Below are 24,480 nucleotides of genomic sequence, written 5' to 3'. Positions count from 1 at the left end.
TTTTGTAGTTCTGTGTAGCATGTGAAATGGACAATTTAAAAGCTGATTTGAATTCAAGAGAATCATTTAGTTCAAATATTGACTTTTATATATTTTGGATGGATTAAGTGTATTTCATGTTTGATTTATAACAAGATCCTTACCAACTATTGACTATTTCTATGTGACAATTTATTTGCTACTTATATGAAAAAGTTTGGACTTGTCGCGAAAAAGTGAGATATTACATATGTCATCGGGGATATAAAAGTCTGGTTGTAAATGTATTACAAAATAACATTTAATACATTTAAACGTAATGTTACGGATATCACCGCTGTGATTTTTCCTTACGGGTTAACTCTTTCTTGACCGTTTAAAAAGAGTATTTATCCATTTGTATACAAACTCAGATTTCATTTGACGGATTTTTGGCAACTTCTTAGGTCATCTCCACAGGGAAAAGCTAAAGGAGATTTATATATTCATTGGATCTATGCAATAAACAAACGTATTTTTAAGATATGTAAGATAATCTTATTTTATCCTCTTTCGTCATGTGTGGCTGAAACTTTAGAATCATATTTACAAACGGACATTTTAAAAACAAGGGATAACATCTTAATGTACGAGGACAGATAGTGTTTCGTTGGAATACTGTTTGTTTTTCATTTATACCATCAATCATGAGTAAACAAGATAGCTGCGTTTTCTGTCGTGTACCGGAAGTTGAAATTGAAACTGATGACGGGATCGATGACGATCTAGCTTCGATCACATTGTCACAAGTTCAGAAAGCCAACGAAGAGTGGCAAATTAACGATGTTCCCTGGTACGTTGCCAGCCAAGATGAACAAATTCGGTAAGCCAATGTTTCTTCAAAAACCTTCATATAAGTATTTTGGTTAATATACATAGATCCTCAATTCTTATTCATACTAAGAACAAACGCGAATAATTATTAATTATTATTAATAATTATTAATTAATTATTTTTACCAAGGTGCTTTTATCGCAATATTGGTGTGTAGCGTCGATTTTAAAGTGTGATTTGGTTTTTTTCCCTAACATATCTTAAGAAAGAGGTCACCAATCTTCAAACTACTTCTATTTTTGTCTTTCGAATAAAATAAACTTGTCTGACAGTCTGACAATGCATAAATTGAAAATCCAATTCGAATCATAAAGTAAGCCATAATGTGAACTTTCTACTTTTTACTTTGAGAAATGCTGTTTAATTTATTTGAATCGTACAAACATAAATTATTTTTAGCCGTAAGTAGCTCAATCTTGTATTTTCTCTTTTTGGACGTGGTAAAATTTAGCCGTAAGTAGCTCAACCTTGTATTTAGTCTTTTTGGACGTGGTAAAAAAAACCCACCCATATTACAGCAATAGCTACATGTGTATATGATATCCGATATTCAATAAACCATACCTATCTCACTCATGCAGTTAATAATTGTTGTGTATCCACAGTACCACATTTGTTCTTCATACAAACACTGGTAACTATCTGTTTTGTAACCAAAGATTTTAAGATATATAGCCATGTATACCGTTGATATGTATACAGTTCATTATTGATATGGCTTCTATTTTCAATCTAACAATATTGAACCGTCATTAAACATTTCCCTGTAAAACGGTTTATGTTTTTTATTAGTTTTAATAACAAAATATGGCTTCTATTTTCAATCAAAAAAAATTGAAGCTTCAGTAAACATTTCACTGTTAAACAGTTTTTCTTTTCTATAATTTTCAAATAATAAAGTACATAGTTTTTTTGATTTTCTGTTTCACATTTTACATTCGGCTCAACCTCTAAACTGAACTTTTTTTTACCATAATTCCACACTACTATTCCACCCCCCCATTTTTTTTTTATCTTTTGCCGCTGTTCTGGCTACGTTCCAACTTGTCCATACTTGTTTGGGCCTTTCTCTCTCTGTTGTTCTTCTCCGTGTAGTTTTTGGTCCACCTCTAGATATTTTCCTTTCCGGAGCTGAACTGAACTTTTGTCAATTCTAAATGGTGAAACGGTCAAACATAAATACCGACACTATTTTCGTATAAATTCAGACTGATTCTTTACAAACGGAATAAAAATTTCATATTTGCTTTAATCGGATGTTTTTAGGCCACATTCTCTGAATGTTGCAGAGTTGTTTTTGCTAAAAAAAAATCAACTAAATGCGAATATTTAAATAAGAGGAGACTTTGACATACTTGTTTTGCTTTTGTTTGTCTGTTTCGCTGCATATATTTTTGATCAACTCGTTCAGCGGCTGTATAAATAGTGTGCCAGCTTGTATATATGAGAAAAATGTTGCAATTCGTGCAGTGGCTGTATATATAACGTTTCGACTAGCATATTTAAGAAAACTTTTGCAGACATAAACATCATGATAATTCGTTTGCTGCACAGGCGCTTGATCCCTCCTTTCTAGATATTTGGTTTTATGTTTAAATTTGTTATAGTGTTATTGCTAAAGAGTAAACATGTATAAACTACTGTTTTGTAATGTCGTTTTTATAAGAGCAAAAACCTACTAAACAATCGAAAATAAGTTAAATTATAACAGACTATTTACTAATGAATAAATAAAAACGAATGCACTATATTTAGAAACAAGGGGGATTCATTGCCGTAGTGCCTGTTATGATATGTGAAGGTTACGAAAATGGGAAACTTTACCAAATGTTATTTCCATAAATAGTTTCAACGAATCGTAATATTGTACGTGTAAACAAACTGGTCTTGATACTACTTTATTCCAATCCTTTTAAATGGAAACAATGGCTACAAGAAAACATTGAAAATCGATATATTGGTGTGAAAATCCACAGAAAAATTCAATCGATTTGTTTTTGATCAAATATTCGGTCTTTTCTACCATTGAATTGTTTAAAATCATAAATGTACGCCTTTTTGAAAAACTTAATAGAACGGTGTGTTCTGTTGTTTATTTCCATCAACGAAAAAATATAAACATAAATCTTTACTTATCTAGAATGATAATCAACTTTGATTGGCAACTTTATACACTAAGTACAATTTATTTTATTTTGTTATACACGGATCTTAGCCTTATCAAGATATTTTGACAGTCAAGATTGTGTTTTGAATAGTCTCTAGTTTTGATAACAAAAGATATGGGTACATTTAAAGGGATGTGCATTTTGCTAAAAGTTCAACCGTTGATTAAAGATAAAAGAAGTAGGGCCAATTCGCGTGTTTATGCTTAATTCAAATCGGTCAAACTCTACAAGATACTGAAACCTACTCAAATATGATTATTAAAATACATGAAAGATGGTCCAAGTTGTTCTGTTTTGGTTCTGTTGCACGGTTTTCATCCTCTTAAATGTTTTATACTTATTTATACACCAGAAGCCAATTAGAAATTCTCATTTCATTTCGCTACTTTCCTTCCTTAGATGAAAGAACGCTATCGGCCGTGTTTAGACAAGTATCTCCGAAACATACTCCATGAAATCCAGCAATCAGTATCATAATTTTCACAGCGAAATTCATTTATCACAAAATGAAACATTAAAAATATTTGATATCTGAAAAAAAACCACCAATATTAATACATAACCTTACTTTATTGGTTGGTAAGGAAAGACATTCTGTGTGTTAAAATTACTGAATATATCAAAATCTACCAAAGTACTTGTTTGTCAGTGTTTTCTAAAAAAAAAAGAACAGGAATTAAGACAAAACCTTTGTTTGATCGCATTCTTGATCAGAGGAACTTGTCTCATAATCACCATGCAAAGTAGTATTTGATACATTACTATCCAGTGGTTTGATAAGCTTTCAAAACTTACTGACTTGCTGGCCGGTAGTCCATAATAAATAAAAGCGGCAATTCGCAACTCTACATCATCTGTCGAGGCCTTCTCGTCGTGCTCTGTCAAAACATTTTGATAGGTTAAGAAAAAAGATAATAGTTGACTTTGTTTAAGCCGACACAGGTTTAAACTTTTCGAATAGAACAAATACTTCCAGTGTAAAATTGTGTGTAAAATTATAAATTAGACACTTATAATTGGATAAGAAATGTAGTATAATGTTGCGGAAAACTAAAAGAACACACACGAGTAGCTTTGATACTATGAATTTTGATACATATTTCAATATTTTTATCGAATAGCTTTGATGAGAAATGAATTTAGAGCTTTTTCTTTTATTAACGTTCATAGAAAGGATAAAGATATCCGTATATTTCACTTCACATAATTATCCATCTTTCATAATAAAACAGTCGAAATCGCTTAAATATTTGAAAATGATCCCAGACTGTTTTGATATTCCTTTGTTTCCCTAGACAGATTTCATTACAATCAAGATGTTAAAAACAATATATGTTATGATCAGATCTTTATCCATTGTTTAATAAGATATATTTTATTGAAGGGTACAATATTTATAATAATATTAATCCTTCTTAATTAATTTAGTAGTCATTTTATTCTTGTGCCATCATATCAACTCAAGTCGCGGTGTAATTTGACTATGCCGAAGACATTTATCCCACGGATCTTGGTGATCAGGAATCGATGGACACAAAGTTTCTCAAAATATGATTAATATAAAAATCCCAAGAATGGAATATTCAGATGATTATATTGATGAGATTTTACACAAACGGTAAGTAACAGGATGTAGTTTGGGAGGTCTTCTGATCAGCAAATAATTTCAATAAAATTGAGAATGGAAATGGGGAATATGTCAAAGAGACAACAGGCCGACCAACGAGCAGACAACAGCAGAAGGCCACCAATGAGTCTTCAATGCAGTGAGAAAATCCCGCACCCGGAGGTGGTAAATGTAGTTTTGATACATGTCCTATAAATGGGAAAAAGAAAGTCTAGGAAATTTTATCTTTTAACTCCCAAGGTTTATACACAAATGATAGCCCTTATTTTGCAATAATTTTGATAATTACGTCTTATATATACACTAGATATCAAATTCTGTTGATTCTATTTAAAGATTTTGAAATTAAATAATTGTATATCATTTAAAAAAAAATCATATTTATACAAATGATTGAAAATGGTTTTATAGATTAAAAAATCTTCCACATGTGTAAAAGATTAGCTATTATATTAAACTATAATACTCTTGAGCTCCTCATTATAGCACTGTCTTACCTCCCCGAAGTTTACATTCCTTGGATAGACGACGAACATCTCTTTAAGTCTGTCATCTTTAACCCCGAATGTTTAACAATTTATTATTACCTTACTCTCTTGTGCTTCCGTAAAAGCAAAATGGCCACACGCAACTTTTTTTGGTCTAAATGGAACATAACTTATGAACGGTGCCTTCTATCTATACTGACTCAATGTGTGTGGATATGATTTGCATTTATTATCAACTTTGCTGTTCTGTTCGATACCATGATAACGCAGTAGAACAGAGCTGAACATATTTTTTCAATTCTCCTTTTGATTTGTTGAGCTGAACAGAGTTGAAAATATATGTAACAATAAACTCAACTTCGTACTTTATTTGGCCTTTTTAACATTTTTTTATTCGAGAGTCACTAATGAGTCTTTTGTAGACGAAACGCGCCTCTGGCGTAAATATAAAATTTCAATCCTGGTATCTATGATGGGTTTATTTACTACCGAATCATTATCTACACAACTGCCTCTTCGTAGAAAATCTTGAACTGCTCTGTTTATGAAGAAGCATTGTCTTTGATTTTGTCTATGAACTTCTTCTAATCATAACGTGACTCATACACTTCATAAATGTACACAGATATTAGAAGATGTGGTGTGAGTGCCGATGAGATATCTCTCCACCAAAGTCACAATTTATAAAAGTAAACCATTATAGGTCAAAGAACGGTCTTCAACACGAAGCCTTGGCTCACACCGAACAGAAAGCTATAAAAAACACCAAAAAGTACTAAAGTAAAACCACATACCTGTATGTATGTACGTATTTTTTTTTTTTTTTAATTTATTTATTTAGGGGGATAAATTTTGGTGTTTGGCACACATGAACGTATTTAATCGTTACCAAACGCTCTTATATACATTTTATAAATTCATACAGTATATAACTTAAATTCATTATAAACGTTGCATGTAGTTTTTTCGTGGCGCTGCAGGACAGCGCGGTCGTATGTACTGGTAACTAAAAGGAGAATTTTTGATATCAACAAATATGCCCATAACAAAATCTAATGGTTAAAACACTGAATTAAAACCGTGAATGAACATAAATCATCTACACGGATGCACTTTAAAGACCCTATAAATATTGAGAATGTTCAAACAAAATTTCACTTTAAAATTTCTTTCTATGTTTTTAATTGAAAATTAATGAAGCCTTTAAAATACCTGTACGAAATCGGATAATATACTTAATTCTATGTGTGGTATAGGTATACAAATTAGACTACTCAAAAGCTCCATTTATTTTGAATTAAAGATATTTGTTTGAATATCAGGTAAACTATCACGGTTACACGAGTACTTATCAAACATATAAAGTATAATAGATGTTGCCCCTTTACGTTTTACATTTCGTCCTTGCTTAAAATATAGCTTATACATGGATTCGAAATACATCATTATAAGGCGCGCTTGATGAAGGTTATTCTGCACGTACAGATGTACTTGCCGTGCCCACTGTAATTATTATAGACACGTTTAATTTATATTACTTGACATATACCATTATAATGTGAACACAAATTTAAAGTCATAAGTTGCAATATACTCTTAAAAGAGCATTTATCGTTTTATTGATTATTTCAATATCTTACGATATGTATATTAATAACTGATCCAATCTACCATGCATTTAATTGCACATTCTGATAAATGCGATGTGTTCAGTTTTGTTCTTTGAACAAAAAGATAGGAATGTCTAAAAAAAAACTTGTTTTTGACAAGTTACTTGTTTGTCGTCCAGTGGCAAATACTTCATGCATATTCAGGACGAGGACAATTTAACCATTTATTTAACAATTATGTGTAACGGGAGGAAGGAAGGAAAATTTCGACTGCCCCCTAGAAAGAGGACTAGACGCTGGACAAAAGACGTAGGATTACTTAGTTTAGACAACTATGTGTTTTGTTTTATAGTCGTTTTTGTATTGTATTTCATTGCCTAATTAAGACATAAAAAAATCATACTGTTTTGTTCATGTTGCATATTGTATTTAACCTTATTGTTTCGCGTTTATGTCGACATACTATAGAGTGGTTCTATAAATAAATAACGAACAAGCAAACAAACAAACACAAAGGACGTGCAGTTTGCGACAGCTATATTTTTCTTTGAAAAACAATAGAATGCTATTTGTTTTCTTCCAAAATATTGTTTTAAAACACCCGGACATACTTACGTTGTTTGAAAATAATACAACTTAAAACTACCAATCTTAAATAAATAAAATAAATTTGTTCAAACAAATACTACAAAAGAAAAACCCACTCTCTACTGTTGTATTGGAGATTTATTTAAATCGGAGAATCAGATTTAAACAATATACCCCTTGAAGGTAGTATTCTTTGCTTTTTATACTCCAACCTATCTAATACCTACGCGATTAATTATTTTACTTAGCCCGTTATTTTTGGACAAGAACTAAAGTCCTTTTTATGAGTTATTGTGAAATATATTTATTCCATTTTCAGCTTTAATCTATTATTAAGCTCTCAATAGGGGTATCTGAGGGATATTGATCACAGTGACTTTATATAAAATATCTAATGTTGCCATATTCTATGCGTTGCAGTAAAATTAATACAGGTTTTTAATGTAACGGTTGAATGGTTAAATATATATATTTTATTGGAAAGTTTAAAAGCATGTTTATTCGTTTATTTAACTGCCAACATTCATAAATCCCCTGCGAACTTTAAAATATAGTTCTACAAGACGAAAGATTCGGATTGTCACATATTTTATTTTGTGTAATGATGTTCCGAACAATGTAGATATCTTTTGATAATACTGTTGACACAGCACCCTTCAGAGTTACGGGCGAACGGCATGATTCAATATTATTGAAACAAGAGTTTTCAAATATTTGAAAGAGAAGTACTCGTTGAAAGTGCAAATATATTGGGGGATTATGATTAAACTTTTATTAACGTGATTAGTTTGAAGTTGTACGTCTGTTAGGTAAAATGCCACGCAAGAAAAACATTAAGCAATATTTGACGAATACTATGTTAGATAGGGATGTTGGGGTACCAGTTTTTACACCGTATTCTTCGGAAACACATCTACCGGGCCTCTTTACCGGGTAAGTTATTTTACTTAATTAAATCGGTATGTTTAAGGTCAAATTAAAAAGTATATGCGGGTTGCAGTGACCAAAATGTCATGGAAGTCATTATCCGGGTCTTTTCTTGCTACCATGTGACAGAATCAGTGATACATTATGGATCATTATGATAAATATATGAATATTCCTATATGTATTTTGAACCATATCTGTACCTATCTATCTTTCATGGTTACATGTATGATAATTAAGTTACGAATAACATTTACCCGTACCGTGGAATAAATATGTCCAAGTCTATGATTATAACCAGTTGGCTTTTATTCTGTACTACAAGGCAAATGACTACCAATTATCTTTATATATATGCCGGTAAAATTCAATTGATTTAAAAAACACTGAGTGTTATTTCTAACTTGTTGCTTTACTTGAAAGAGCTTGAGGATATTATAGAATTGTATCTATTTTTTAAGAGGTATTCATTCATTTTGAGAATATAATCTTTGAAAAATGTTACAAATCTTTAGTTAACACTTTAAAATAATTTGACACCAACTAATAATTTGACACCAATATTATGCCATTGTCCATGTCACGATTGAAAGGTTAAAACTTACTGCAGGGTATCAATAGATATATTTCGGATCAAATGTTACAATGTACCATTTCCAAGTTAGTTTAAATAAACCATATGTTTCCTGTGCATGTTTGTCTTTTTATATTCGACTATTGTTTTTTAGTGTTGGTTTGTGTCACTTGTTGTTATCTCCAAAATGTTTGACATTTCCTGATATCTTTTTTTAAGTTTTCTTGACGCTTTTAAATGGAGCAGACTTGTCAAACGTCCTTTGGATTCGAGCGTCACTGATGAGTCTTTTGTAGACGAAACGCGCGTCTGGCGTATATACAAAATTTAGTCCTGGTATCTATGATGAGTTCATTTATCTAATTTGTTTATATTTAACATATGCAAGGAACCCGGCCAAAGGAGGGGACTGGACTAGTCTTTGAGATTTGTTTCTATCTACTGTACGCGCATTTTTAAAATACAATTTTATGGGTAATAAGCGTCAAACTGAAATAATAAAAAAATGTTGTCCTTGCAATATTTATTCCAAGTATATAATATCATACGATAAATGAAAATCAAACAAGCACTTACATCCTCCTTTTAGAACATATTCATCTCTGGCCTTTGTTAGTCTTGTATAATCTTTAATTTTATCTCATTTCTATGTTTTGGAGTTAAGTATGGCGGCAATTATCACTGAACTATTACAATTTTTGTTAGGGGCCAGCTTAAGCACGGTGCGGTATTTTGTCGCTGTGTTGACAATCCATTGATGGGCTGATTGGCATTGCACAAGGTCATGTTTTTCTCTGGCTGTTTATGACGTCTTTACACTAAATCCATTGGATGTTGGATGTGTACGGGTTGAGATCCCGCTAACATGTTTAACCCCGCCACGTTATTTATGTTCCACTATGTGCCTGTCCCAAGTCAGGAGCCTGCAATTCAGTGGTTTTCTTTTATTTATGTGTTACATATTTGTTTTTCGTTCATTTGTTTTACATAAATAAGGTCATTAGTTTTCTCGTTTGAATTGTTTAACATTGTCTTATTGGAACCTTTTATAGCTGACTATGCGGTATGGGCTTTGCTCATTGTTGAAGGCCGTAGGGTTACCTATAGTTGTTAATGTCTGTGTCATTTTGGTCTTTTGTGGATAGTTGTCTCATTGGCAATCATACCACATCTTCTTTTTTATATATAAGACTGCTTTCTGTTCTAAGGACGGTTTGTTGTTTCTTTAACGGATTCCAAATTTCAATTATCAATTTTATCTCGAACAATTTGAAAAAAAACCCCAAGGAAGCCGTTTGTTTTATTGTATACATTATTACTATATGTTATATCATTGGTTCTGTTGCGAACCAACAAATGCTTAAGCGTAATATTAAAAGATCTTTTGTCTTTTAATACTATCGCGTAGATGAGATGAATCCTTTTAAGTTGAAAAATCCATCAATTCTCTCTTGAAACTAGGCAAAATTGAAAGTTTAACATCCTTTTTTGTTTAGTATATTGATTCATTTACCATCATGTGCTTTTCTTCAGAAACCCACCATTTTTTTGTATTGTTTAGAAAGTTGTGATCGATTTCATATTAATGAAATGAAGTTGCAGCATCTGAATTAGTTATTTATTGTAACTTTCCACAGAACTTTCCATTGAAATTATTTCTATAGGATATGATAAAAAAACGTGTCGTTATTCAGGAACTTTAGAAAGTCTCTGCGTTAGTTTATTAAATCAAATTGAACGTATCAACCCCCCCCCCCAAAAAAAAAAAAAAAAAACCGCCAAAAAAAACCCCACCCCAACTGAACCCTGGTCTTTAAACCAGGCACGTAAACACTGACCATATAACACTACCTGACTTATGTTTTGTCACTTATAGTAGCAAATTTTATCCAAATACCAACAAATAGCTGCTAACAGGACAACCAGACAATCAATTAAAACAACAACATACAAATCTTGAGAAGACCCGGTTTAATAATTCTTGTAGAATCTGAGTCAACAAATCTGACAGATTTCACCTATCCATCATAGACCTGATAAGCTTTTGTAAATACTAATCCATGTAAAAAGATCTATATTTAATGATTGAAATATTTTTGGAACTACAGTTCTCCTCGACATTGTCAAAACTAGTGAGATTAACTAGAGAACGGCCTGGACATTCTGATTAAAACTTTTCATAGTTGTTTACTTATGTATAATGTATGCAAAGTTATAATTTGATAAATTGTCAAATGAGTCGATTAGTTTTGACATTTATTCTGTAAGACTACATGTAGAGGGACTGATTTATAACTCTGTAGAGGGCTTGTGGATAATTTATTACAATAATACATGGAATTATAGTTTGATTCATCAACATGCAAATTCATTCGGGATTTTCGGTTATTTCGGCAAACTCTGATAAAAGGTATGTCAAAACCTCTGGGATTTATCTTTGAAAAGATCTTTTTAGAAACCTGATGCAACTACAATCACTTCCGACAGAACTTCATCGTTCAAGCCTGTTAATCAGTTTAAAAATTAATTGTTTACTTTTTTATTTTTTTTTATTATAGTGGGCGCACATTTTCATATTGGTTTATCGACAGACCTTCATTGTTAAGAAAACCAAATCTAGAGAATTTTCATCATTGAAGCTGCAAATATATATGCAGCTCTTATGAAGCCATCATATGTAGTGGAAAAAGTAAATATGCTTGATATACTAACTTTTTCTTATGTTGCAGGCCGTACGGTGGCCAGCAATTCGTCAATTCTTTGTTCATTTGTCTTTACAAATGATTGTCTTATTTGGCAATCTTATCCCATTTTCTTATTTTATACTGTATCTTACTTAAACACTCCTAAATATTATATAAACCACACCTGTCAAATAAAACAATACTTTGTACGGTGCACGTGTTTTGAACGGAAATGTCTATATGTTGGTTATGTGGTAGAAGTTATAGATAATGCATATTTTAAGGTTTTTCTTGTCGTAGAACACACCGAGGGGTGTCAGGATTGATCAAATGAAAGACCGACCGAAGGGAGGTCTTTCTTTGGGCAATCCTGACACCCCTCGGTGTGTTCTACGACAAGAAAAACCTTAAAATATGCATTATCTGACTTATATACCGTCGAAAAATATTCTGTTTTTTACAATTTTGCAGAAATTTCTACCCTATCTTACCGATCATTAAAGTGGGTTATTCTGCTCAAATTATTTTGGTTATAACCACGCCTAACATTTAAATTATAATGTATATGCAAATAAGGTGAAAATAATTCACTAAAATAAAACTCACTAATTAAGATATAAAAGTGTGTTATCATTGTCCAGTTATATTAAAAGAAAATCCGCATTACGACCATGGATGATATAGATTTGTTAGAGTGGGACCCGATTTTTCTTACGCAAAGTTCGTATTCTCAAGTAAGTGAAGAAAAAGAAACTGACATTCTAAGTTATTTTGATTTAAAACCAAGTGATAATGATTTGGAAATTACCCGTCATAAGTTTAGACACGGTCAACCAGAGACAGTTAAATCCCTTCAAAACAAGATAGAGGAATCGGTGCCGAAAAATTCAGTAAAGAAGTATAAATGGGGTTACAATGCTTTCAATAGTTGGCAAGCCGAGCGCCGATTACGTCCGATATCAGATAATTTATTTTGCAGTGAGAAAATCCCGCACCCGGAGGTGGTAAATGTAGTTTTGATACATGTCCTATAAATGGGAAAAAGAAAGTCTAGGAAATTTTATCTTTTAACTCCCAAGGTTTATACACAAATGATAGCCCTTATTTTGCAATAATTTTGATAATTACGTCTTATATATACACTAGATATCAAATTCTGTTGATTCTATTTAAAGATTTTGAAATTAAATAATTGTATATCATTTAAAAAAAAATCATATTTATACAAATGATTGAAAATGGTTTTATAGATTAAAAAATCTTCCACATGTGTAAAAGATTAGCTATTATATTAAACTATAATACTCTTGAGCTCCTCATTATAGCACTGTCTTACCTCCCCGAAGTTTACATTCCTTGGATAGACGACGAACATCTCTTTAAGTCTGTCATCTTTAACCCCGAATGTTTAACAATTTATTATTACCTTACTCTCTTGTGCTTCCGTAAAAGCAAAATGGCCACACGCAACTTTTTTTGGTCTAAATGGAACATAACTTATGAACGGTGCCTTCTATCTATACTGACTCAATGTGTGTGGATATGATTTGCATTTATTATCAACTTTGCTGTTCTGTTCGATACCATGATAACGCAGTAGAACAGAGCTGAACATATTTTTTCAATTCTCCTTTTGATTTGTTGAGCTGAACAGAGTTGAAAATATATGTAACAATAAACTCAACTTCGTACTTTATTTGGCCTTTTTAACATTTTTTTATTCGAGAGTCACTAATGAGTCTTTTGTAGACGAAACGCGCCTCTGGCGTAAATATAAAATTTCAATCCTGGTATCTATGATGGGTTTATTTACTACCGAATCATTATCTACACAACTGCCTCTTCGTAGAAAATCTTGAACTGCTCTGTTTATGAAGAAGCATTGTCTTTGATTTTGTCTATGAACTTCTTCTAATCATAACGTGACTCATACACTTCATAAATGTACACAGATATTAGAAGATGTGGTGTGAGTGCCGATGAGATATCTCTCCACCAAAGTCACAATTTATAAAAGTAAACCATTATAGGTCAAAGAACGGTCTTCAACACGAAGCCTTGGCTCACACCGAACAGAAAGCTATAAAAAACACCAAAAAGTACTAAAGTAAAACCACATACCTGTATGTATGTACGTATTTTTTTTTTTTTTTAATTTATTTATTTAGGGGGATAAATTTTGGTGTTTGGCACACATGAACGTATTTAATCGTTACCAAACGCTCTTATATACATTTTATAAATTCATACAGTATATAACTTAAATTCATTATAAACGTTGCATGTAGTTTTTTCGTGGCGCTGCAGGACAGCGCGGTCGTATGTACTGGTAACTAAAAGGAGAATTTTTGATATCAACAAATATGCCCATAACAAAATCTAATGGTTAAAACACTGAATTAAAACCGTGAATGAACATAAATCATCTACACGGATGCACTTTAAAGACCCTATAAATATTGAGAATGTTCAAACAAAATTTCACTTTAAAATTTCTTTCTATGTTTTTAATTGAAAATTAATGAAGCCTTTAAAATACCTGTACGAAATCGGATAATATACTTAATTCTATGTGTGGTATAGGTATACAAATTAGACTACTCAAAAGCTCCATTTATTTTGAATTAAAGATATTTGTTTGAATATCAGGTAAACTATCACGGTTACACGAGTACTTATCAAACATATAAAGTATAATAGATGTTGCCCCTTTACGTTTTACATTTCGTCCTTGCTTAAAATATAGCTTATACATGGATTCGAAATACATCATTATAAGGCGCGCTTGATGAAGGTTATTCTGCACGTACAGATGTACTTGCCGTGCCCACTGTAATTATTATAGACACGTTTAATTTATATTACTTGACATATACCATTATAATGTGAACACAAATTTAAAGTCATAAGTTGCAATATACTCTTAAAAGAGCATTTATCGTTTTATTGATTATTTCAATATCTTACGATATGTATATTAATAACTGATCCAATCTACCATGCATTTAATTGCACATTCTGATAAATGCGATGTGTTCAGTTTTGTTCTTTGAACAAAAAGATAGGAATGTCTAAAAAAAAACTTGTTTTTGACAAGTTACTTGTTTGTCGTCCAGTGGCAAATACTTCATGCATATTCAGGACGAGGACAATTTAACCATTTATTTAACAATTATGTGTAACGGGAGGAAGGAAGGAAAATTTCGACTGCCCCCTAGAAAGAGGACTAGACGCTGGACAAAAGACGTAGGATTACTTAGTTTAGACAACTATGTGTTTTGTTTTATAGTCGTTTTTGTATTGTATTTCATTGCCTAATTAAGACATAAAAAAATCATACTGTTTTGTTCATGTTGCATATTGTATTTAACCTTATTGTTTCGCGTTTATGTCGACATACTATAGAGTGGTTCTATAAATAAATAACGAACAAGCAAACAAACAAACACAAAGGACGTGCAGTTTGCGACAGCTATATTTTTCTTTGAAAAACAATAGAATGCTATTTGTTTTCTTCCAAAATATTGTTTTAAAACACCCGGACATACTTACGTTGTTTGAAAATAATACAACTTAAAACTACCAATCTTAAATAAATAAAATAAATTTGTTCAAACAAATACTACAAAAGAAAAACCCACTCTCTACTGTTGTATTGGAGATTTATTTAAATCGGAGAATCAGATTTAAACAATATACCCCTTGAAGGTAGTATTCTTTGCTTTTTATACTCCAACCTATCTAATACCTACGCGATTAATTATTTTACTTAGCCCGTTATTTTTGGACAAGAACTAAAGTCCTTTTTATGAGTTATTGTGAAATATATTTATTCCATTTTCAGCTTTAATCTATTATTAAGCTCTCAATAGGGGTATCTGAGGGATATTGATCACAGTGACTTTATATAAAATATCTAATGTTGCCATATTCTATGCGTTGCAGTAAAATTAATACAGGTTTTTAATGTAACGGTTGAATGGTTAAATATATATATTTTATTGGAAAGTTTAAAAGCATGTTTATTCGTTTATTTAACTGCCAACATTCATAAATCCCCTGCGAACTTTAAAATATAGTTCTACAAGACGAAAGATTCGGATTGTCACATATTTTATTTTGTGTAATGATGTTCCGAACAATGTAGATATCTTTTGATAATACTGTTGACACAGCACCCTTCAGAGTTACGGGCGAACGGCATGATTCAATATTATTGAAACAAGAGTTTTCAAATATTTGAAAGAGAAGTACTCGTTGAAAGTGCAAATATATTGGGGGATTATGATTAAACTTTTATTAACGTGATTAGTTTGAAGTTGTACGTCTGTTAGGTAAAATGCCACGCAAGAAAAACATTAAGCAATATTTGACGAATACTATGTTAGATAGGGATGTTGGGGTACCAGTTTTTACACCGTATTCTTCGGAAACACATCTACCGGGCCTCTTTACCGGGTAAGTTATTTTACTTAATTAAATCGGTATGTTTAAGGTCAAATTAAAAAGTATATGCGGGTTGCAGTGACCAAAATGTCATGGAAGTCATTATCCGGGTCTTTTCTTGCTACCATGTGACAGAATCAGTGATACATTATGGATCATTATGATAAATATATGAATATTCCTATATGTATTTTGAACCATATCTGTACCTATCTATCTTTCATGGTTACATGTATGATAATTAAGTTACGAATAACATTTACCCGTACCGTGGAATAAATATGTCCAAGTCTATGATTATAACCAGTTGGCTTTTATTCTGTACTACAAGGCAAATGACTACCAATTATCTTTATATATATGCCGGTAAAATTCAATTGATTTAAAAAACACTGAGTGTTATTTCTAACTTGTTGCTTTACTTGAAAGAGCTTGAGGATATTATAGAATTGTATCTATTTTTTAAGAGGTATTCATTCATTTTGAGAATATAATCTTTGAAAAATGTTACAAATCTTTAGTTAACACTTTAAAATAATTTGACACCAACTAATAATTTGACACCAATATTATGCCATTGTCCATGTCACGATTGAAAGGTTAAAACTTACTGCAGGGTATCAATAGATATATTTCGGATCAAATGTTACAATGTACCATTTCCAAGTTAGTTTAAATAAACCATATGTTTCCTGTGCATGTTTGTCTTTTTATATTCGACTATTGTTTTTTAGTGTTGGTTTGTGTCACTTGTTGTTATCTCCAAAATGTTTGACATTTCCTGATATCTTTTTTTAAGTTTTCTTGACGCTTTTAAATGGAGCAGACTTGTCAAACGTCCTTTGGATTCGAGCGTCACTGATGAGTCTTTTGTAGACGAAACGCGCGTCTGGCGTATATACAAAATTTAGTCCTGGTATCTATGATGAGTTCATTTATCTAATTTGTTTATATTTAACATATGCAAGGAACCCGGCCAAAGGAGGGGACTGGACTAGTCTTTGAGATTTGTTTCTATCTACTGTACGCGCATTTTTAAAATACAATTTTATGGGTAATAAGCGTCAAACTGAAATAATAAAAAAATGTTGTCCTTGCAATATTTATTCCAAGTATATAATATCATACGATAAATGAAAATCAAACAAGCACTTACATCCTCCTTTTAGAACATATTCATCTCTGGCCTTTGTTAGTCTTGTATAATCTTTAATTTTATCTCATTTCTATGTTTTGGAGTTAAGTATGGCGGCAATTATCACTGAACTATTACAATTTTTGTTAGGGGCCAGCTTAAGCACGGTGCGGTATTTTGTCGCTGTGTTGACAATCCATTGATGGGCTGATTGGCATTGCACAAGGTCATGTTTTTCTCTGGCTGTTTATGACGTCTTTACACTAAATCCATTGGATGTTGGATGTGTACGGGTTGAGATCCCGCTAACATGTTTAACCCCGCCACGTTATTTATGTTCCACTATGTGCCTGTCCCAAGTCAGGAGCCTGCAATTCAGTGGTTTTCTTTTATTTATGTGTTACATATTTGTTTTTCGTTCATTTGTTTTACATAAATAAGGTCATTAGTTTTCTCGTTTGAATTGTTTAACATTGTCTTATTGGAACCTTTTATAGCTGACTATGCGGTATGGGCTTTGCTCATTGTTGAAGGCCGTAGGGTTACCTATAGTTGTTAATGTCTGTGTCATTTTGGTCTTTTGTGGATAGTTGTCTCATTGGCAATCATACCACATCTTCTTTTTTATATATAAGACTGCTTTCTGTTCTAAGGACGGTTTGTTGTTTCTTTAACGGATTCCAAATTTCAATTATCAATTTTATCTCGAACAATTTGAAAAAAAACCCCAAGGAAGCCGTTTGTTTTATTGTATACATTATTACTATATGTTATATCATTGGTTCTGTTGCGAACCAACAAATGCTTAAGCGTAATATTAAAAGATCTTTTGTCTTTTAATACTATCGCGTAGATGAGATGAATCCTTTTAAGTTGAAAAATCCATCAATTCTCTCTTGAAACTAGGCAAAATTGAAAGTTTAACATCCTTTTTTGTTTAGTATATTGATTCATTTACCATCATGTGCTTTTCTTCAGAAACCCACCATTTTTTTGTATTGTTTAGAAAGTTGTGATCGATTTCATATTAATGAAATGAAGTTGCAGCATCTGAATTAGTTATTTATTGTAACTTTCCACAGAACTTTCCATTGAAATTATTTCTATAGGATATGATAAAAAAACGTGTCGTTATTCAGGAACTTTAGAAAGTCTCTGCGTTAGTTTATTAAATCAAATTGAACGTATCAACCCCCCCCCCCAAAAAAAAAAAAAAAAAACCGCCAAAAAAAACCCCACCCCAACTGAACCCTGGTCTTTAAACCAGGCACGTAAACACTGACCATATAACACTACCTGACTTATGTTTTGTCACTTATAGTAGCAAATTTTATCCAAATACCAACAAATAGCTGCTAACAGGACAACCAGACAATCAATTAAAACAACAACATACAAATCTTGAGAAGACCCGGTTTAATAATTCTTGTAGAATCTGAGTCAACAAATCTGACAGATTTCACCTATCCATCATAGACCTGATAAGCTTTTGTAAATACTAATCCATGTAAAAAGATCTATATTTAATGATTGAAATATTTTTGGAACTACAGTTCTCCTCGACATTGTCAAAACTAGTGAGATTAACTAGAGAACGGCCTGGACATTCTGATTAAAACTTTTCATAGTTGTTTACTTATGTATAATGTATGCAAAGTTATAATTTGATAAATTGTCAAATGAGTCGATTAGTTTTGACATTTATTCTGTAAGACTACATGTAGAGGGACTGATTTATAACTCTGTAGAGGGCTTGTGGATAATTTATTACAATAATACATGGAATTATAGTTTGATTCATCAACATGCAAATTCATTCGGGATTTTCGGTTATTTCGGCAAACTCTGATAAAAGGTATGTCAAAACCTCTGGGATTTATCTTTGAAAAGATCTTTTTAGAAACCTGATGCAACTACAATCACTTCCGACAGAACTTCATCGTTCAAGCCTGTTAATCAGTTTAAAAATTAATTGTTTACTTTTTTATTTTTTTTTATTATAGTGGGCGCACATTTTCATATTGGTTTATCGACAGACCTTCATTGTTAAGAAAACCAAATCTAGAGAATTTTCATCATTGAAGCTGCAAATATATATGCAGCTCTTATGAAGCCATCATATGTAGTGGAAAAAGTAAATATGCTTGATATACTAACTTTTTCTTATGTTGCAGGCCGTACGGTGGCCAGCAATTCGTCAATTCTTTGTTCATTTGTCTTTACAAATGATTGTCTTATTTGGCAATCTTATCCCATTTTCTTATTTTATACTGTATCTTACTTAAACACTCCTAAATATTATATAAACCACACCTGTCAAATAAAACAATACTTTGTACGGTGCACGTGTTTTGAACGGAAATGTCTATATGTTGGTTATGTGGTAGAAGTTATAGATAATGCATATTTTAAGGTTTTTCTTGTCGTAGAACACACCGAGGGGTGTCAGGATTGATCAAATGAAAGACCGACCGAAGGGAGGTCTTTCTTTGGGCAATCCTGACACCCCTCGGTGTGTTCTACGACAAGAAAAACCTTAAAATATGCATTATCTGACTTATATACCGTCGAAAAATATTCTGTTTTTTACAATTTTGCAGAAATTTCTACCCTATCTTACCGATCATTAAAGTGGGTTATTCTGCTCAAATTATTTTGGTTATAACCACGCCTAACATTTAAATTATAATGTATATGCAAATAAGGTGAAAATAATTCACTAAAATAAAACTCACTAATTAAGATATAAAAGTGTGTTATCATTGTCCAGTTATATTAAAAGAAAATCCGCATTACGACCATGGATGATATAGATTTGTTAGAGTGGGACCCGATTTTTCTTACGCAAAGTTCGTATTCTCAAGTAAGTGAAGAAAAAGAAACTGACATTCTAAGTTATTTTGATTTAAAACCAAGTGATAATGATTTGGAAATTACCCGTCATAAGTTTAGACACGGTCAACCAGAGACAGTTAAATCCCTTCAAAACAAGATAGAGGAATCGGTGCCGAAAAATTCAGTAAAGAAGTATAAATGGGGTTACAATGCTTTCAATAGTTGGCAAGCCGAGCGCCGATTACGTCCGATATCAGATAATTTAGGAATTCCACCGAATTGTTTGCAAAAGGATTTGGTACACATGGACGAAACAGAACTGTCCACTTCATTACAGTATTTTATAGCAGAGGCCAAGAAAAAAGACGGGGGTACATATCCGTCCAATAGTGTTTATGACCTGTTTTCCTCAATACAGGGATATATTCGCCATCAAAAGTCGTCAAGTATTAACTTCTTCACGAATCCTGAATTTCTTAGGGCTAGACAAGTGTTAGATGCTGTCATGAAAGAAAGAGCAACTGAAGGTCTCGGTGCAAATACGCGCAAGCAGGCTGATGTGATATCGGTAGATGAAGAAACGTCACTATATGATAAAGGTATCCTTGGCGTGGATAATCCCCAACAACTTCTAGACACATTGCTTTATCTATGTGGTTTACATTTTGCATTAAGGGGAGGCACTGAACACCGACGGCTCAGACTTAATTCCAATCCGCAAATAACTGGCCCATTTCAAGATAAGGATGCTCAATTAAGATATCTGTTGTACAAAGAGGATGTTTCTAAAGCTAACGCGGGTGGCCTAAAGCACAGAAAAGTTGTTCCAAAATGTGTCCGAGCATTCGAAAACCCAGAAAACAGAAATAAATGTATTGTTACAGTATTCGAAAAGTACAAGTCACTTTGGTAAGTAGCTTATTATTTATTGATAACTTTATAAAAAAAAATTGGGGCGGTTATTTAACGCGTTAATGTTTTTTATCATTTACCAAAAAAAAAAAACCCCGACAAATGGTTTTCCTTGTACGTTAAAATGAAGACAAAGAGGGGAGAAGATACCAGAAGGAGATTCAAACTCATAGGCACAAAAAAATGACAACGCAAGTGGTATCCCCACTCCCTTATTTAAAAGCCGTCTCTGTACCGATTTTCTTATACAGGTCTCAATAAATTTTCCAATACGAATCCACCAGATTTCATATTGATTTCTTTAATATGTATTCTCATCGGCCTTCAATGAATAAGATACAAATCTGAAATATTTGTTGATCTTATCTAACATAATTTCCTTTTACAGCTTATTTCCTAATTCATGTAGGGTAAAACTTTGGTAAGCTTGTTTACCCTGTTACATATATTGACAATTGTAGTTGGGATAACTTTCAATCAAATTTAAATATATGCTTATTTAATAATACTATATTGATTACAGATGTCAATCTTATAGATACAATACAATGCGTCAGCTTACATTTACAAATTAAGTAAACCAGCCAAGGTGTAACTCCACAAGCAATAAGAAATTAGCTGTAATTTACCTATTATTAAAATCATCTTGTATTACATTATTAAATTATGTGGGTTTGAAGTGAAATTTTGTTTAAAGTTTACTTCTATTTCAGTCCAGCTAATGGAGGAAAGGATTGTTTCTACCTAACACCTTTAAAACATATCAAAGATGGACAATGGTATGGCAACAATCCTATTGGACACAACACTTTACAAGGCACTGTGAAACGGTTGTGCACAAGTATTGGGCTGACAGGAAAGCGCACAAACCATAGCCTCCGAGCATCTGCAGCAACACGCCTATATAATGCTGGCATAGAAGAACAACGCGTTGCCGAAACAACAGGTAATATAACAGTAGATTGAAACATTATAATTTTTAGTCTTATCTTTTCAATATTCTTATTTATCCAACACAAAATGAAAAAAAACAAAACACGAAGATATTCCTTGTTTGTGTGATATTACCCAATATCTGTTCTTTTTCCCAGGTATTTTCAATTGCTTTAATAGAAAACTGATGATTGTAAGACAAATGTATAATTATGTTAGTACAGAGACTTCAGCAAACTTATTATCAAGATAAAGGATTGTATCTGTCACGACCACGATATTTCGGGTAATCAGATTTACCATTACTCGTCCGATGGTCTGTTTGTCCGTCATGCATTGTCATGCTTTGTCATGCTTGAGTTACTTCTCTAAATTTTGAATATTATTTTATTCGGTTTTATTTCTTGTTTTGTGATATCGATGTTGAATATGCAGTTAAAAAAAGTGCTTACTTTAACACGAAAATAATTAAGCTTTGTATTGCAGGTCATCGTAGTAATGCAGTTAGAGTATACAAAAGAACTTCTTCTGATCAACAAATAGAGGCATCGAAGATTTTATATGGATTAAGACCGTTAGACGCAAGAAAGAAGGCAAAACCATCGGCAGCTGCGGGTGCACCAGTTAGTGCTTCGGTTGAATATTCAACGGATGAAAGTGACAAGAAATCTGTGACATGCAACTTTTCTCTCAACTTTTCGTTATGATCAATTTATGTAAAATAAAATGAATTAAATCTGTTAACAACCAGTTAAAGTAGTTTTTCAATCAGGATAATATAATGACCTGCCACAGGTTATTATGTTATGCCTTGGAGCACATTGTATTGAAAATGGTATCGTCCGGGTTAATTCTGAAAAAGAATGACCTATCGTTCTGAAAGAAAATAACTCCATATAGGTATATAACTTTGAATAGAATATGTTTCTTAAAATTCCGTAAAAAGAGAAACCTCGGAATACTTGAAGTAATAAAAACTCATTTACTATAAATGAATGATTTAATATTTTATTTGCGAAAGCATAAATAACATACTATGGCAATACACAAACAAGTATATACAATGTGACAAAACAACAAATATCAGAGAACAATAATAAAGCATGTTGGTGTATCATCAATATCTGAAAATCTCAGTATACAGATATGATTCTAGTTGATACGATCATATGATGTACACGTGATTAAAGTTGGATTTAAGTTACCATTAAAGTATTTTTAAACTATTGTACTGAATAACCATAACTGTGGGAATGCTACGTATACATTGAATGAATACGGCTAAAACACTAATCTTCTTTTGTTTCTTTTAATCTTGTTAATCAAAAACAATTACAAATATGTATACGTACAATTATTTCATATTTGAGATTTCGTAACCTGACACTATAGACCTTGAAATGTTCTAAGGAAAATAAAAAAAAATATAGAAAAAAGCAGATGTGCATATATATTACTGGTTTTACGTGCTTTTCAAAGTACATTTAAAGAAAACACCCAAAATTGAAGTCACTAAAACATATTACCTGCGTGCAATGTGCCCTGAGAATGTGCCAAGTCGACTTCAACCCAAATTAATATATAATAAATCATTTAATTATTGATTTTTTATTTTTTTATTTTCAGAGCTACTTCCAGGGTAGCCTCAGAATCCAGGGAAGCCATGTTCCGAAGAGCAATGGCGCTGTTGTCGGCTCGATGCACTAGCGTGCTCGGGGCACAGACCGTGGAAACTCCATTCGGAACCGTAAAACAACCTACATTCGGAATACAGGTACCACAGTATTTCTACATCAAGCAGGAGAAACCACGACCAATGCCTCCTTTAAAGGTAAGTAAAATGTATATATGCATCAGTTGATCCATAGAAGTACTTTTATAATACTTTGACTTTTCTACCTTAAGAAATTGATAAAGAGTGATACGACCGTTTCAATCTTTATAAATAAATGTTAATACTTCATTCAAATAATGATATTACATAATATAACTTAAGAATAGCAAAGATTGTTTTATAGTTTAGCACGTGGTTAAAATATAAAAATACTAAAAAATCATTACTTCCAAAATTCATCTTATTGGAGTTGCAAACGACTTCTGATATCAGCTATATTTAGTATGGCATACATGTAACACATATTAAAATTAAAAAAGCAAGTAATTATGATTGGTAACTTATAAAATATATAGATAGTAGTAATAATATTTCTTGTTTATTCCTGTTTACTCAACTTAGTCTCGTTAAAAACAAAGATTGAAGATTAATTTGATCAATGGATATTTTGAATATGAATGCGCACTTTAAACTTCTTGGTGCAAACTATCAACATGGTTTCTGATAAGACTGTTATTTGTTTACCATTGTTTATTCATACTGGCACAACTAGTCATACGTACATGCATGTATATAAAGCAATCTGCAAATTTTTTGATAACTATTGTATTGCAAAGTAAAGTTGACATTGAGTGTTCTATTCGGTGCATATACTTTTGCTTGGAGGCTAATCTCTCCTTTATTTCAATTTCTGGTAGGAAAGCCTTTTTCGCATTTTATAAAATTAAAGTTCAATCATGCAGAAAAATAAGGAATGGTAATTTGGAGTAACGTGTTTCTTTGAGATTTGTCTGGAGACAATCACAATCCTAACGGCCCACATAAAAAGAAATACCATTAAAGTCACGTATTGGTCCAATTTAAAA

General features: G+C 32.0%; 2 protein-coding genes across 3 annotated transcripts in view; both read left to right on the top strand.

Annotated features, from left to right (window-relative positions):
• The window catches only part of LOC134697309 (uncharacterized), a 43,620-nt gene that overhangs the window by 16,724 nt on the left and 2,416 nt on the right, over positions 1-24,480 (top strand). For both annotated transcript variants that reach the window (XM_063559501.1, XM_063559500.1), the window contains exon 3: positions 23,407-23,611. In XM_063559501.1, the coding sequence (XP_063415571.1) occupies positions 23,407-23,611 (205 nt within the window). The remainder of the gene's footprint in view (positions 1-23,406; positions 23,612-24,480) is intronic.
• On the top strand, positions 19,613-22,565 carry LOC134697310 (uncharacterized). Its single transcript, XM_063559503.1, has 3 exons — positions 19,613-20,844; positions 21,561-21,793; positions 22,267-22,565. The coding sequence occupies exons 1-3, from the start codon at positions 19,901-19,903 to the stop codon at positions 22,485-22,487; spliced, it is 1,398 nt and encodes a 465-aa protein (XP_063415573.1). The 5' UTR covers positions 19,613-19,900; the 3' UTR covers positions 22,488-22,565.

The sequence above is a fragment of the Mytilus trossulus genome, chromosome 14 (genome assembly GCF_036588685.1).
Source record: "Mytilus trossulus isolate FHL-02 chromosome 14, PNRI_Mtr1.1.1.hap1, whole genome shotgun sequence".
Lineage (NCBI taxonomy): Eukaryota > Metazoa > Mollusca > Bivalvia > Mytilida > Mytilidae > Mytilus > Mytilus trossulus.
The sequence above is the reverse complement of the archived record's forward strand: the minus strand, read 5'-3'. Positions and strand labels throughout refer to the sequence as shown.